Source organism: Salmo salar, chromosome ssa23, assembly GCF_905237065.1.
Source record: "Salmo salar chromosome ssa23, Ssal_v3.1, whole genome shotgun sequence".
Classification (NCBI taxonomy): Eukaryota; Metazoa; Chordata; class Actinopteri; order Salmoniformes; family Salmonidae; genus Salmo; species Salmo salar.
In genome coordinates, this window is record NC_059464.1 from 51,281,262 (window position 1) to 51,297,710 (window position 16,449).

General features: G+C 50.1%; 1 protein-coding gene across 1 annotated transcript in view; it reads right to left on the reverse strand.

Annotated features, from left to right (window-relative positions):
- Nucleotides 1–991: 991 nt before the first annotated feature.
- ca12 (carbonic anhydrase XII) overlaps nt 992–16,449 on the reverse strand; it is a 50,902-nt gene continuing 35,444 nt past the window's right edge. Inside the window, 9 exon segments of the mRNA XM_045706209.1 lie at nt 992–1,290; nt 1,420–1,837; nt 10,180–10,295; nt 10,298–10,313; nt 11,853–11,917; nt 11,920–12,009; nt 13,062–13,125; nt 13,810–13,842; nt 13,844–13,906. Coding sequence (XP_045562165.1) covers nt 992–1,290; nt 1,420–1,837; nt 10,180–10,295; nt 10,298–10,313; nt 11,853–11,917; nt 11,920–12,009; nt 13,062–13,125; nt 13,810–13,842; nt 13,844–13,906 — 1,164 coding nt within the window.

The window sequence follows — 16,449 nt, forward strand, 5'->3', positions numbered from 1 at the left end:
GGTGTTAACCCCTGGTGTCTCCTGACTCTCTGTGGTCACTAAAGTCCCATGGTACTTATCGTAAGAGTAGGGGTGTTAACCCCTGGTGTCCCTGACTCTCTGTGGTCACTAAAGATCCCATGGTCTTATCGTAAGGTAGGGGTGTTAACCCTGGTTTCCTGAACTCTCTGTGGTCACTAAGATCCCATTGGTACTTATCGTAAGAGTCAGAGGTGTGTCCCCTGGTGTCCTGGCTAAATGTCCAACCATCACGGTCACCTAATCATCCCCAGCTTACAATTGGCTCATTCATCCCTGTAACGATTCCTCAGGTCATTGCTGTAAATTATGCAATTTGTTAAGCACATCTTGACTCCTGAACTGATTTAGGCTCCTTGCCATAACAAAAGGGGTTGAATACTTCATTGTCTCGAAGACGTTGCAGCTTTTTTGGGGGGGATACAAAAATTATAATTACAAACTAAATTCCACTTTGACATTCTGTGGTATTGTGTGTAGATCAGTAAAACAAAATTCAGGCTGTAACACAGCAACAAAATGTGGAAAAACTAAATGGTGTGAATATTTTCTGAAGGTTTGACCAAAAACAATGAATATAAATGGATATATTCTGCCCAAACAGTTTGTGCAAGGTTGGTAGAATCATATTCAAAATGATTCACCGCTGTGATTTCGCCCAAAGTGTTTCCACCAATTATGGGGCGTGAAGACATACACAATCAATACATCCTCATTTTGTATTTCTTAGTTATTTCTGAACATTTCTTTTAAAAAATCATTTTTATTTCACTTTGAAAATGTGGAGTAGGTTATGTAGATCGAACAGGGGAGGAAAAAAATCACTTTGGTCCGTTTTTTCAAGATATAATTTTAAGCGCAAAATGTGAAGACAGCACAAAAAGTTGTGTAAATTTTCACTCGCGACTGTAGATTGAGGCTGAGGTCGAGGCTGATGGTGGTTTAAAGGTTACACTTCTTGCCTGGTTGGACTCTAGTCCTCCCACTCCATAGGCTGGAGCCATGGGATCGGCTGATTGGGTTTCCTAGGCACGGCAGCAGGGGCAGGAGCGAAGCCTGTTTGGTGCATGGAGAAGGTGTTTGTCTGTTGCTTCTTTGTTGACCCTCTCTGTCCCACTATGGTCTGCCCTGTCCTCCTCCCCCCTAAGGCCTTGACAATGGCCTGGTCCAGCTCCAGGGCCTCATCTGTGGCTGATCTCCCACGGAGAAGCTGTCTGACGGTGAGCAGAGCCAGGTCAGATTTACAGCCCAGGTAGCTGCGCAGGTTGAGCTCTGGGAACAGAGTTTCTGAGAGCCTGGACCAGCTGGGTGTCTGTATGGGGAGGGGATCTCCCTCTGCTCAGCCCAGACGAGACACATTCTGCTCCAAGGAGGCGTAACACAGCATATCCTCGTTCGGACCTGACTTCCACACAGGTTGCCTGTTCTGCTGGTTCTTCCAGGAAGAGGGGACTAGTCTGGCAGCTCCTACACCCACAGATGGCACCTTATTGGACTTCAGCCACTGCTGCTTGAGGCTGTTCTGGGTCTGAGACCAGCTGTTCTGGTGGTGCTTGGACCCAATATGGCTCTGTCCAGCTTTTCTGATGGTTTTTGAGGTCATTCCCACTTCTTTCCCGGCGCTCTGGGCTTCTTGGGCAGCACTGAGCTCATCCTGGTCTGCCAGGTCTCCATGTAACAGCTGGTTGAGCCCATCCTGGTCTGCCAGGTCTCCATGTAACAGCTGGTTGAGCTCATCCTGGTCTGCCAGGTCTCCATGTAACAGCTGGTTGATGACCTGCCTCCTCAGGAACGGAGAGGTGACCGTCTGAGTAGCACCCTAACAGTCCTCTGCCTGAATCATATACAGAGCCAAGCACAATAGAGTTTTAAGTCCCAGGGGCAAGGGACATGTCCATGGTTTGACGTTGGCCTGGTGCTGCAGCGGCACGGCCACTTGGGAGACATTGAAAGTAAGTTTCAGATTCCCATTCTGAAGGTAGACGGGTCCCCCCATCCCAAGGCATGCTAGAGGAAGAGGAGATTACAGCACGGCCATGCCAAAGAAGATGTCATACTCAAGAGAGTCCCGCTATTATAAAGAAGCGTACAGCCCTCGGAAATGGAAAGTGAATTTTGGAGATGAGAACGACATGCAGATTCCTGTCATACTGTCACAGACCACAGAGCGGAGCATGGTATGTCATACAGACTGTATTATGGTATGTGGATCTTAGTGTGTGGTGAACCGCCCACTGAAAGAGAGGGCTGGGAAGTCACAATCATGAGCTAAAAGGGAGAGCATCTCATTTCATTACCCATTCTGAAGCGGTAACGTTTCATTTCTAGAGACATGAAGCACGACCCCGTCTTTTAAAAGCTCATTGATGACGGTTCAAGGCAGAGAGAAAGTCGGGAATAAAGTGGAGAATAATAAAGATGAATTTGAAAAGAGAGAGTATCGGGGAAAGCATCAAAGAGGACAGAGAAGCACAGTTACGGTAAGCGCTATGGAGACACCATAACCAGGAGACAGCAGACAAGCCTCAGACAGTTAGACAGCCCCTGGTCTCACCCCCACAGATCCCATCCACCCACACCCAACCCTAATCCAGCTAACTCCAGTTCATCCCACCTAATCCAGCACTAAACCCAGTTAATCCCCACCTAATCCCAGCACCAACACCAGTTAATCCCACCCCTAATCCAACACCAACCCCAGTTCATCCCACCCTAATCTTGCACTAACCCCAGTTCATCCCACCCTAATCCAACACTAACCCCAGTTCATCCCACCTAATCCAACACCAACCCCAGTTCATCCCACCCTAATCCAGCACTAACCCCAGTTCATCCCACCCTAATCCAGCACTAACCCCAGTTAATCCCAACCTAATCCACACCAACACCAGTTAATCCCACCTAATCCAACACCAACCCCAGTTCATCCCACCCTAATCTAGCACTAACCCCAGTTCATCCGCACCCTAATCCAACACTAACCCCAGTTCATCCCACCCTAATCCAACACCAACCCCAGTTCATCCCACCCCAATCCAGCACCAACCCCAGTTCATCCATCCCTAATCCAGCACTAATCCCGGTTCATCCCACCCTAATCCAGCACTAACCCCAGTTCATCCCACCTAATCCAGCACTAACCCCTGTTCATCCATCCCTAATCCAGCACTAACCCCTGTTCATCCCACCTAATCCAGCAATAACCCCTGTTCATCCCACCCTAATCCAGCACTAACTCCAGTGCATCCCACCCTAATCCAGCACTAACCCCAGTTCATCCCAACCTAATCCAGCACTAACCAAAGTTCATCCCACCCTAATCCAACACCAACCCCAGTTCATCCCACCCTAATCCAGCACTAACCTAAGGTACATCCCACCCTAATCCCAGTTCATCCCACCCTAATCCAGCACTAACCTAAGGTTCATCCACCCCTAATCTCTAAAGTTCATCCCCAACCTAATTCAACACTAACCCCAGTTCATCCCACCTAATCCCAGTTCATCCCACCTAATCCACACTAACCCCAGTTCATCCCACCCTAATCCAGCACTAACCGGTTAATCCCAATCCCTAATCCAGCACTAACCCCAGTTAATCCCACCCTAATCCAGCACCAACACCAGTTCATCCCACCCTAATCCAACACCAACCCCAGTTCATCCCACCCTAATCTAGCACTAACCCCAGTTCATCCCACCCCTAATCCAACACTAACCCCAGTTCATCCCACCCTAATCCAACACCAACCCCAGTTCATCCCACCCCAATCCAGCACCAAACCCCAGTTCATCCATCCCTAATCCAGCACTAACCCCAGTTCATCCCACCTAATCCAGCACTAACCCCAGTTCATCCCACCCTAATCCAGCACTAACCCCAGTTCATCCCACCCTAATCCAGCACTAACCCCAGTTCATCCCACCCTAATCCAGCACTAACCCCAGTTCATCCCACCCTAATCCAGCACTAACCCCAGTTCATCCCACCCTAATCCAACACTAACCCCAGTTAATCCCACCCTAATCCAACACTAACCCCAGTTCATCCCATCCCTAATCCAACACTAACCCCAGTTCATCCCACCCTAATCCAACACTAACCCCAGTTCATCCCACCCTAATCCAGCACCTACACCAGTTAATCCCACCCTAATCGCAGCACCTAACCCCAGTTCATCCCACCCTAATCCAACACTAAACCCAGTTCATCCCAACCTAATCCAACACTTAACCCCAGTTCATCCCAAACCTAATCCAGCACTAACCCCAGTTAATCCCAACTAATCCAGCACCAACACCAGTTAATCCCACCCTAATCCAACACCAACTTTCCCAGTTCATCCCACCCCTAATCTAGCACTAACCCCAGTTCATCCCACCCTAATCCAACACTAACCCCAGTTCATCCCACCCTAATCCAACTACTAACCCCAGTTCATACCACCTAATCCAGCGTACTAACCCCAGTTCATCCCACCCCTAATCCAGCACTAACCCCAGTTCATCCCAATCCCTAATCCAGCACTAACCACAGTTCATCCCACCCTAATCCAGCACTAACCCCGGTTACATCCCACCCTAATCCAACACTAACCCCAGTTCATCCCACCCCTAATCCAGCACTAACCCCCCTGTTCATCCCACCCTAATCCAACACCAACCCCAGTTATCCCACCCCAATCCAGCACCAACCCCAGTTCATCCATCCCCAATCCAGCACCAACCCCAGCATCCCATCCCTAATCCAGCACTAACCCCAGTTCATCCCACCCTAATCCAGCACTAACCCCAGTTTATCCCACCCCTAATCCAACACTAACCAAAGTTCATCCCACCTAATCCAACACCAACCCCAGTTCATCCCACCCCTAATCCAGCACTAACCTAAGGTACATCCCACCCTAATCCCAGTTCATCCCACCCCTAATCCAGCACTAACCTAAGGTTCATCCACCCTAATCTCAGTTCATCCCACCTAATTCAACACTAACCCCAGTTCATCCCACCCTAATCCCAGTTCATCCCACCCTAATCCAGCACTAACCCCGATTCATCCAGCACCCCTAATCCAGCACTAACCCCAGTTAATCCCACCTAATCCAGCACTAACCCCAGTTAATCCCACCTAATCCAGCACCAACACCAGTTCATCCCAACCTAATCCAACACCAACCCCAGTTCATCCCACCCTAATCTAGCACTAACCCCAGTTCATCCCACCCTAATCCAACACTAACCCCAGTTCATCCCACCCTAATCCAACACCAACCCCAGTTCATCCCACCCCAATCCAGCACCAACCCCAGTTCATCCATCCCTAATCCAACACTAACCCCAGTTCATCCCACCCTAATCCAACACCAACCCCAGTTCATCCCCACCCTAATCCAACACTAACCCCAGTTCATCCCACCCTAATCCAACTTCAACCCCAGTTAGTCCATCCCTAATCCAGCACTAACCCCAGTTCATCCCACCCTAATCCAGCACTAACCCCAGTTCATCCACCTAATCCAACACTAACCCCAGTTCATCCCACCCTAATCCAGCACCTACACCCAGTTAGTCCCACCCTAATCCAGCACTAACCCCAGTTCATCCCACCCTAATCCAACACTAACCCCAGTTCATCCCACCCTAATCCAACACTAACCCCAGTTCATCCCACCCTAATCCAGCACTAACCCCAGTTAATCCCACCCCTAATCCAGCACCAACACCAGTTAATCCCACCCTAATCCAACACCAACCCCAGTTCATCCCACCCTAATCTAGCACTTAACCCCAGTTCATCCCACCCTAATCCAACACTAACCCCAGTTCATCCCACCCTAATCCAACACTAACCCCAGTTCATCCCACCTAATCCAGCACCAACCCCTTAGTCATCCCTAATCCAGCACTAACCCCAGTTCATCCCACCCTAATCACTAACCCCAGTTCATCCCACCCTAATCTCAGCACTAACCCCAGTTCTCATCCCACCTAATCCAGCACCTACACCAGTTAATCCCACCTAATCCAGCACTAACCCCAGTTCATCCACCCTAATCCAACACTAACCCCAGTTCATCCCACCTAATCCAACACTAACCCCAGTTCATCCCACCCTAATCCAGCACTAACCCCAGTTAATCCCACCTAATCCAGCACCAACACCAGTTAATCCCACCCCTAATCCAACACCAACCCCAGTTCATCCCACCCTAATCTAGCACTAACTCCAGTTCATCCCACCCTAATCCAACACTAACCCCAGTTCATCCCACCCTAATCCAACACTAACCCCAGTTCATTGTTGACCACCCTAATCCAACACTAACCCCAGTTCATACCACCTAATCCAGCACCAACACCAGTTAATCCCACCCTAATCCAACACTAACCCAGTTCATCCCACCCTAATCCAGCACTAACCCCAGTTCATCCCACCCTAATCCAGCACTAACCACAGTTCATCCCACCCTAATCCCACTAACCCCAGTACATCCCACCCTAATCCAGCACTAACCCCAGTTCATCCGACCCTAATCCAGCACTAACCCCAGTTCATCCCACCCTAATCCCAGTTCATCCCACCTAATCCCAGCACCAACCCCAGTCCATCCCACCCTAATCCAGCACTAACCCCAGTTAATCCCACCCTAATCCAACACCAACCCCAGTTCATCCCACCCTAATCCAGCACTAACCCCAGTTCTGCCCACCCTAATCCCAGTTCATCCCACCCTAATCAAGCACTAACCCCAGTGTATATCACCCTAATCCAGCACTAACCCCAGTTAATCCCACCCTAACCCAGCACTAACCTAAGGTTCATCCCACCCTAATCCCAGTTCATCCATTAAAGCCCCCCAGCCAGAGGGCCCCACCCCAATCTCAACAAGCCCCCCAGCCACAGGGCCCACCCCAGTCGACCCCAGCCACAGGGCCCACCCCAATCTCAAGCCACCCAGCCACAGGGCCCCACCCCAATCTCAAGCCCCCCAGACACAGGCCCCACCCCAATCTCAAGCCCCCAGCCACAGGGCCCACCCCAATCTCAAGCCCCCCAGCCACAGGGCCCACCCCAATCTCAAGCCCCCCAGCCACAGGGCCTACCCCAGTCGACCCCAGCCACAGGGCCCACCCCAATCTCAAGCCCCAGCCACAGGGCCCACCCCAGTCGACCCCAGCCACAGGGCCCACCCCAATCTCAAGCCCCCAGCCACAGGGCCCACCCCAGTCGACCCCAGGCACAGGGCCCACCCCAATCTCAAGCCCCCAGACACAGGGCCCACCCCAGTCGACCCCAGCCACAGGGCCCACCCCAATCTCAAGCCCCCAGCCACAGGGCCCACCCCAGTCGACCCCAGCCACAGTGCCCACCCCAGTCGACCCCAGCCAGAGGGCCCACCCAAGTCGAACCCCAGCCACAGGGCCCACCCCAATCTCAAGCCCCCCCAGCCACAGGGCCCACCCCAGTCGACCCCAGCCATAGGGCCCACCCCAGTCGACCCCAGCCACAGGGCCCACCCCAGTCGACCCCAGCCACAGGGCCCACCCCAGTCGACCCCAGCCACAGGGCCCACCCCAGTCGACCCCAGCCACAGGGCCCACCCCAGTCGACCCCAGCCACAGGGGCCCACCCCAGTCGACCCCAGCCACAGGGCCCACCCCAGTCGACCCCAGCCACAGGGCCCACCCCAATCTCAAGCCCCCCAGCCACAGGGCCCACCCCAGTCGACCCCAGCCACAGGGCACACCCCAGTCGACCCCCAGCCACAGGGCCACCCCAGTCGACCCCAGCCACAGGGCCCACCCCAGTCGACCCCAGCCACAGGGCCCCACCCCAGTCGACCCCAGCCACAGGGCCCACCCCAGTCGACCCCAGCCACAGGGAGCCACCCCCAGTCGACCCCAGCCACAGGGCCCACCCCAGTCGACCCCAGCCACAGGGCCCACCCCAGTCGACCCCAGCCACAGGGGCCCACCCCAGTGGACCCCAGCCACAGGGCCCTTCCCAGTCGACCCCAGCCACAGGGCCCTTCCCAGTCGACCCCAGCCACAGGGCCCACCCCAGTCGAAACCCCAGCCACAGGGCCCACCCCAGTCGACCCCAGCCACAGGGCCCACCCCAGTCGACCCCAGCCACAGGGCCCACCCCAGTCGACCCCAGCCACAGGGCCCACCCCAGTCGACCCCCAGCCACAGGGCCCACCCCAGTCGACCCCAGCCACAGGGCTCACCCCAGTCGACCCCAGCCACAGGGCCCACCCCAGTGGACCCCAGCCACAGCCGGGCCCACCCCAGTCGACCCCAGCCACAGGGCCCACCCCAGTCGACCCCAGCCACAGGGCCCACCCCAATCTCCAAGCCCCCCCAGCCACAGGGCCCACCCCAATCTCAAGCCCCCAGCCACAGGGCCCACCCCAGTCGACCCCAGCCACAGGGCCCACCCCAGTCGACCCCAGCCACAGGGCCCACCCCAATCTCAAGCCCCCAGCCACAGGGCCCACCCCAGTCGACCCCAGCCACAGGGCCCACCCCAGTCGACCCCAGCCACAGGGCCCACCCCAGTCGACCCCAGCCACAGGGCCCACCCCAGTCGACCCCAGCCACAGGGCCCACCCCAGTCGACCCCAGCCACAGGGCCCACCCCAATCTCAAGCCCCCAGCCACAGGGCCCACCCCAGTCGACCCCAGCCACAGGGCCCACCCCAATCTCAAGCCCCCCCAGCCACAGGGGCCCACCCCAGTCGACCCCAGCCACAGGGCCCACCCCAGTCGACCCCCAGCCACAGGGCCCACCCCAGTCGACCCCCAGCCACAGGGGCCCACCCCAGTCGACCCCAGCCACGGGGCTACCCCAGTCGACCCCAGCCACAGGGGCCCACCCCAGTCGACCCCAGCCACAGGGCCCACCCCAGTCGACCCCAGCCACAGGGGCCCACCCCAGTCGACCCCAGCCACAGGGCCCACCCCAGTCGACCCCAGCCACAGGGGCCCACCCCAGTCGACCCCAGCCACAGGGCCACCCCAGTCGACCCCAGCCACAGGGCCCACCCCAGTCTCAAGCCCCCCAGCCACAGGGCCCACCCCAGTCGACCCCAGCCACAGGGCCCACCCCAGTCGACCCCAGCCACAGGGCCCACCCCAGTCTCAAGCCCCCAGCCACAGGGCCCACCCCAGCCCCCAGCCACAGGGCCCACCCCAGTCTCAAGCCCCCCAGCCACAGGGCCCACCCCAGTCGACCCCAGCCACAGGGCCCACCCCAGCCCACCCCAGCCACGGGGCCCACCCCAGCCCACCCCAGCCACAGGGCCCACCCCAGCCCACCCCAGCCACAGGGCCCACCCCAGCCACCCCATTTAAAGCTGCTTTTTAAAGTGCTGCAGAAAAAGAAGAAGCTTTGCCATTCATCATTCAGGCCTTAATCATCATGCTCCAATAACAGATCTAACCCATTGGGCCAGTTTCTCGGACACAGATTAAGCCAAGCCCTGGACCAAAAAGCCTTTTCGATAGAGATTCTCTAGTCCATTGAGAATGCTTTTTAGTCCAGGAATAGGTTTAATCTGTGTTCTGGAAACCAGCCCATAGATTATTAATAGTACTGTGGTAGTACTGTGAAAGTACTGTAGTGGTAATGTGGTAGTACTATAGTATCACTGTGGTAGTACTTTAGTAGTACTGTGGTAGTACTGTGGTAGTACTGTGGTAGTACGGTAGTAGTACTGTGGTAGTACTGTAGTAGTAATATTCTAGTGCTGTAGCAGTACTGTGGTAGTGCTGTTCTAGCACTGTGGTAGTACTGTGGTAGTACTGTGGTGAGTACGGTAGTAGTACTGTGGTAGTACTGTAGTAGTAATATTCTAGTGCTGTAGCAGTACTGTGGTAGTCCTGTTCTAGCACTGTAGTAGTACTGTGGTAGTACTGTACTAGTACTGTGGTAGTAATGTGGTAGTACTGTAGTAGTACTGTTCTAGTACTGTATTAGTACTGTGGTAGTGCTGGGGTAGTACTGTAGTAGTACTGTAGTAGTACAGTGGTAGTATTGTGGGGTAGTACTGTAGTAGTACTGTGGTAGTACTGTGGTAGTACTGTGGTAGTACTGTGGTAGTAATGTGGTAGTACTGTGGTAGTACTGTGGTGAGTACTGTGGTAGGAGTGTAGCACCATACTCACCCCCTGGAAAGAGCAGAGCACAACTCTGTTGTCAGTGTCCTGTGGTTTCCTGTAGTTGCTGTTCATGGCCACCGGGGCCAACTCCTGTTGGTGGGAGGAGTAGATGGCGTTGCTAGGGCCAGAAACTAAGGGTAGAACAAAATCAAAACATCTCAGTCATACAGCGATGTTTCAGACAGAGACAGGGCCAGACAGCGATGTTTCAGACAGAGACAGGGCCAGACAGCGATGTTTCAGACAGGAGACAGGGCCAGACAGCGATGTTTCAGACAGAGACAGGGGCCAGACAGCGATGTTTCAGATAGAGACAGGGGCCAGACAGCGATGTTTCAGACAGAGACAGGGCCAGACAGCGATGTTTCAGACAGAGACAGGGCCACATAGCGATGTTTCAGACAGAGACAGGGCCAGACAGCGATGTTTCGGACAGAGACAGGGCCACACAGCGATGTTTCCAGACAGAGACAGGGCCAGACAGCGATGTTTCAGACAGACACAGGGCCAGACAGCGATGTTTCAGACAGAGACAGGGCCAGACAGCGATGTTTCAGACAGAGACAGGGCCAGACAGCGATGTTTCCAGACAGAGACAGGGCCAGACAGCGATGTTTCAGACAGAGAACAGGGCCAGACAGCGATGTTTCAGACAGAGACAGGGCCAGACAGGCGATGTTTCAGACAGAGGACAGGGCCAGACAGCGATGTTTCAGACAGAGACAGGGCCAGACAGCGATGTTTCAGACAGAGACAGGGCCACACAGCGATGTTTCAGACAGAGACAGGCCAGACAGCGATGTTTCCAGACAGAGACAGGGCCAGACAGCGATGTTTCAGACAGAGACAGGGCCAGACAGCGATGTTTCAGACAGAGACAGGGCCAGACAGCGATGTTTCAGACAGAGACAGGGCCACACAGCGATGTTTCAGACAGAGACAGGGCCAGACAGCGATGTTTCCAGACAGAGACAGGGCCAGACAGCGATGTTTCAGACAGAGACAGGGCCAGACAGCGATGTTTCAGACAGAGACAGGGCCAGACAGCGATGTTTCAGACAGAGACAGGGGCCAGACAGCGATGTTTCAGACAGAGACAGGGCCAGACAGCGATGTTTCAGACAGAGACAGGGGCCACACAGCGATGTTTCAGACAGAGACAGGGCCACACAGCGATGTTTCAGACAGAGACAGGGGCCAGACAGCGATGTTTCAGACAGAGACAGGGCCACACAGCGATGTTTCAGACAGAGACAGGGCCAGACAGCGATGTTTCAGACAGAGACAGGGCCAGACAGCGATGTTTCAGACAGAGACCTTTGGTTTATTGTGGTTTCAGATACAGTTATAAATCCATATATATGTAAATGTTTTATGTTGCAGGGATGTCTATAAAACGGACGAGCGTGACTGACATCAAACCAAGGGCCTTACCTTAACCTGTCTGAGTGAGGTGGACTAACCTGTTTGAGTAAGATGGACTAACCTGTTTGAGTGAGATGGACTAACCGGTCTGAGTGAGATGGACTAACCTGTTTGAGTGAGATGGACTAACCTGTTTGAGTGAGATGGACTAACCTGTTTGAGTGAGATGGACTAACCTGTTTGAGTGAGATGGACTAACCTGTTTGAGTGAGATGGACTAACCTGTTTGAGTGAGATGGACTAACCTGTTTGAGTGAGATGGTGACAGGGTTTTTGAACACAGTCCAAAGTACGCTGGGATAGCAGGGGGAGTGGTCAGCGAGCCATCGTAACGATAGTACTCATCCAGGAGTGCAGGCAGCAGACTGCGGATGTTGAAGGCTGGGACCTGCACCCTCTGATCTACATGTTCCAACAGAATAGAATTAAATGGATCAGAATGGAATAGGATGGATTAGGATGGAATATAATAGAATAGAATGGATTAGGATGGAATAGAATTGAATAGGATGGAATAGAATATAATGGAATGGAATAGAATGGAATAGAATGGATTAGGATGGAATAGAATTGAATAGGATGGAATAGAATATAATGGAATGGAATAGAATGGAATAGAATTGAATAGGATGGAATATAATATAATATAATGGAATGGAATAGGATGGAATAGAATTGAATAGGATGGAATAGAATATAATGGAATAGAATGGAATATAATAGAATGGAATGGAATAGGATGGAATAGAATTGAATAGAATGGAATAGAATATAATAGAATGGAATAGGATGGAATAGAATATAATAGAATGCAATAGAATGGAATGGAAAAGATGGAATATAATATAATTGAATGGAATAGAACAGAATGGAATAGAATATAATGGAATAGAATATAATGGAATAGAATGGAATGGAATGGAATAGAATGAATGGAATGGAATAGAATGGAATAGTATAGAATTAATGGAATGGAATAGAATGGAATAGAATGGAATGGAATAGAATGAATGGAATGGAATAGTATAGAATTAATGGAATGGAATAGAATGGAATAGAATGAATGGAATGGAATAGAATGGAATGGAATGAATGGAATGGAAATATAATGGAATAGGATGGAATAGAATAGAATTAATGGAATAGAATGGAATAGAATTAATGGATTGGAATAGAATGGAATAGAATAGAATTAATGGAATAGAATGGAATAGAATAGAATGGAATAGAATGGAATAGAATAGAATTAATGGAATAGAATGGAATAGAATAGAATGGAATAGAATGGAATGGAATAGAATGGAATAGAATAGAATGGAATAGAATAGAATGGAATGGAATGGAATGGAATAGAATGGAATGGAATAATCATCACCCTCTGATCTACCAGTCAAACACACAACAGTTGTTTTCACTAACCATTACCATATAAACCAATGGAGCCTAAAACGCACCTCTGTATTTAATACCATTGATGTACTTGAGGAACTGATTGAACGCTGGGTTGAATTCCCCGACCTGCAGCAGAGGCACAGTTAGTTAGTGATGCTCCCTGATAGACAGTCCCAAATCACTCCCTATCCCTCCACCTGGCTCTATCCCTTTGATGTTTGCAGATTCCAAGATGACCAAGGGGAAACGGTAAGGAGCAATTTTGGGACTTTCTGAAAGTCTGTAGTGAGTATCTTATCTCCTCTCCTCTCCTCTCCTCTCCATCTCCTTCTCATTCTCCTCTCCTCTCCTCTCCATCTCCTTCTCATTCTCCTCTCCTCTCCTCTCCTCTCCTCTCCATCTCCTTCTCATTCTCCTCTCCTCTCCATCTCCTTCTCATATCTCCTCTCCTCTCCTCTCCTCTCCTCTCCTCTCCTCTCCTCTCCTCTCCTCTCCTCTCCTCTCCTCTCCTCTCCCTCTCCTCTCCTCTCCATCTCCCTCTCCCTCACCATCTCCTCTCTTCTTCTCTCCCCACCTCTTCTCCTCTCCTCTCCTCTCCTCTCCATCTCCTTCTCATTCTTCTCTCCTCTCCTCTCCTCTCCTCTCCTCTCCCCCTCTCCTCTCCTCTCTCTCCTCTCCTCTCCTCTCCATCTCCTCTCCTCACCATCTCCTCTCTTCTTCTCTCCCCACCTCTTCTCCTCTCGTACCTCCTCTCCTCCACTTAACCTCCCCTCTCCTTGATGCCCCTACCTCTACCCCTACCCTCCTCACCTCTATCAGAACTCCCAGGACAGCCAGGCCGTCCTGACTTGTCTGCTGCCACAGAGATGTTGGGGTACTTGTCTGAGTTGAAGAGCACCATATGCATCTGAGGAGAGACATTGGGAGAGATAAGTTAGGATCCCTGTAGTTACAAACACTCATGTTACCATCAGTCACGGGTTAATGTAATAATATATAACCCTAACTATATCTAGTCTAGTTTATCAGGTTAATGTAATAATATATAACCCTAACTCTATCTAGTCTAGTTTATCAGGGTAATGTAATAATATATAACCCTAACTATATCTAGTCTAGTCTTATTAGGGTAATGTAATAATATATAACCCTAACTCTATCTAGTCTAGTCTTATCAGGGTAATGTAATAATATATAACCCAAACTATATCTAGTCTAGTTTTATCAGGGTAATGTAATAATATATAACCCTAACTATATATTGTCTAGTTTTATCAGGGTAATGTAATAATATATAACCTAACTATATATTGTCTAGTTTATCAGGGTAATGTCAGTAGGTATATAACCCTAACTACAGTTGAAGTTGGAAGTTTACATACGCTTAGGTTGGAGTCATTAAAACTCATTTTTTCAACCACTCCGCAAATTTCTTGTTAACAAACTATAGTTTTGGCAAGTCGGTTAGGACATCTACTTTGTACATGACACAAGTCATTTTTCCAACAATTGTTTTACAGACAGATTATTTCACTTATAATTCACTGTATCACAATTCCAGTGGGTCAGAAGTTTACATCCACTAAGTTGACGAACAGAAGTTAACGAGATGTCATGAGACGTCACCAGATCTATAGTTACCCATCTGATTCACATTTGGAGGCCTTACCTCCATTCCCTTATTCCCTAATTACATTGCATTTAGACATGACAATGAAAAGCAAACATTTTAAAAATACTTCACAGTGAACCCGCCCATTGCAGTCTCTCATTTTCCACCAAAGATTAACGGAATCATAAAAGAGTTCTACATTCTAAGATTCATGGTTCTCATCTTCAGACATTCTGTCATTCATGGTTCTCATCTACAGACATTCTGTCATTCATGGTTCTCATCTACAGACATTCTGTCATTCATGGTTCTCATCTTCAGACATTCTGTCATTCATGGTTCTCATCTACAGACATTCTGTCATTCATGGTTCTCATCTACAGACATTCTGTCATTCATGGTTCTCATCTTCAGACATTCTGTCATTCATGGTTCTCATCTACAGACATTCTGTCATTCATGGTTCTCATCTACAGACATTCTGTCATTCATGGTTCTCATCTACAGACATTCTGTCATTCATGGTTCTCATCTACAGACATTCTGTCATTCATGGTTCTCATCTTCAGACATTCTGTCATTCATGGTTTCTCATCTACAGACATTCTGTCATTCATGGTTCTCATCTACAGACATTCTGTCATTCATGGTTCTCATCTACAGACATTCTGTCATTCATGGTTCTCATCTTCAGACATTCTGTCATTCATGGTTCTCATCTACAGACATTCTGTCATTCATGGTTCTCATCTTCAGACATTCTGTCATTCATGGTTCTCATCTTCAGACATTCTGTCATTCATGGTTCTCATCTACAGACATTCTGTCATTCATGGTTCTCATCTACAGACATTCTGTCATTCATGGTTCTCATCTACAGACATTCTGTCATTCATGGTTCTCATCTACAGACATTCTGTCATTCATGGTTCTCATCTTCAGACATTCTGTCATTCATGGTTCTCATCTACAGACATTCTGTCATTCATGGTTCTCATCTACAGACATTCTGTCATTCATGGTTCTCATCTTCAGACATTCTGTCATTCATGGTTCTCATCTACAGACATTCTGTCATTCATGGTTCTCATCTTCAGACATTCTGTCATTCATGGTTCTCATCTACAGACATTCTGTCATTCATGGTTCTCATCTACAGACATTCTAACATTCATGGTTCTCATGAAAAACATTTGTCATAAGAAACTAGCTCCCTGGTGTACAGAAAATACCCGAGGTCTGAAGCAAGCTTCCAGAAAATTGGAACGGAAATGGCGCCACACCAAACTGGAAGTCTTCCGACTAGCTTGGAAAGACAGTACCGTGCAGTATCGAAGAGCCCTCACTGCTGCTTCGATCATCCTATTTTTCCAACTTAATTGAGGAAAATAAGAACAATTCGAAATTTATTTTTGACACGGTCGCAAAGCTAACTAAAAAGAAGCCTTCCCCAAGAGAGGATGGCTTTCACTTCAGCAGTAATACATTCATGAACTTCTTTGAGGAAAAGATCATGATCATTAGAAAGCAAATTACAGACTCCTCTTTAAATCTGGGTATTCCTCCAAAGCTCCATTGTCCTGAGTCTGCACAACTCTGCCAGGACCTAGGATCAAGGGAGACACTAAAGTGTTTTAGTACTATATCTCTTGACACAATGATGAAAATAATCATGGCCTCTAAACCTTCAAGATGCATACTGAACCCTATTCCAACTAAACTACTGAAAGAGCTGCTTCCTGTGCTTGGCCCTCCTATGTTGAACATAATAAATGGCTCTCTATCCACCGGATGTGTACCAAGCTCACTAAAAGTGGCAGTAATAAAGCCTCTCTTGA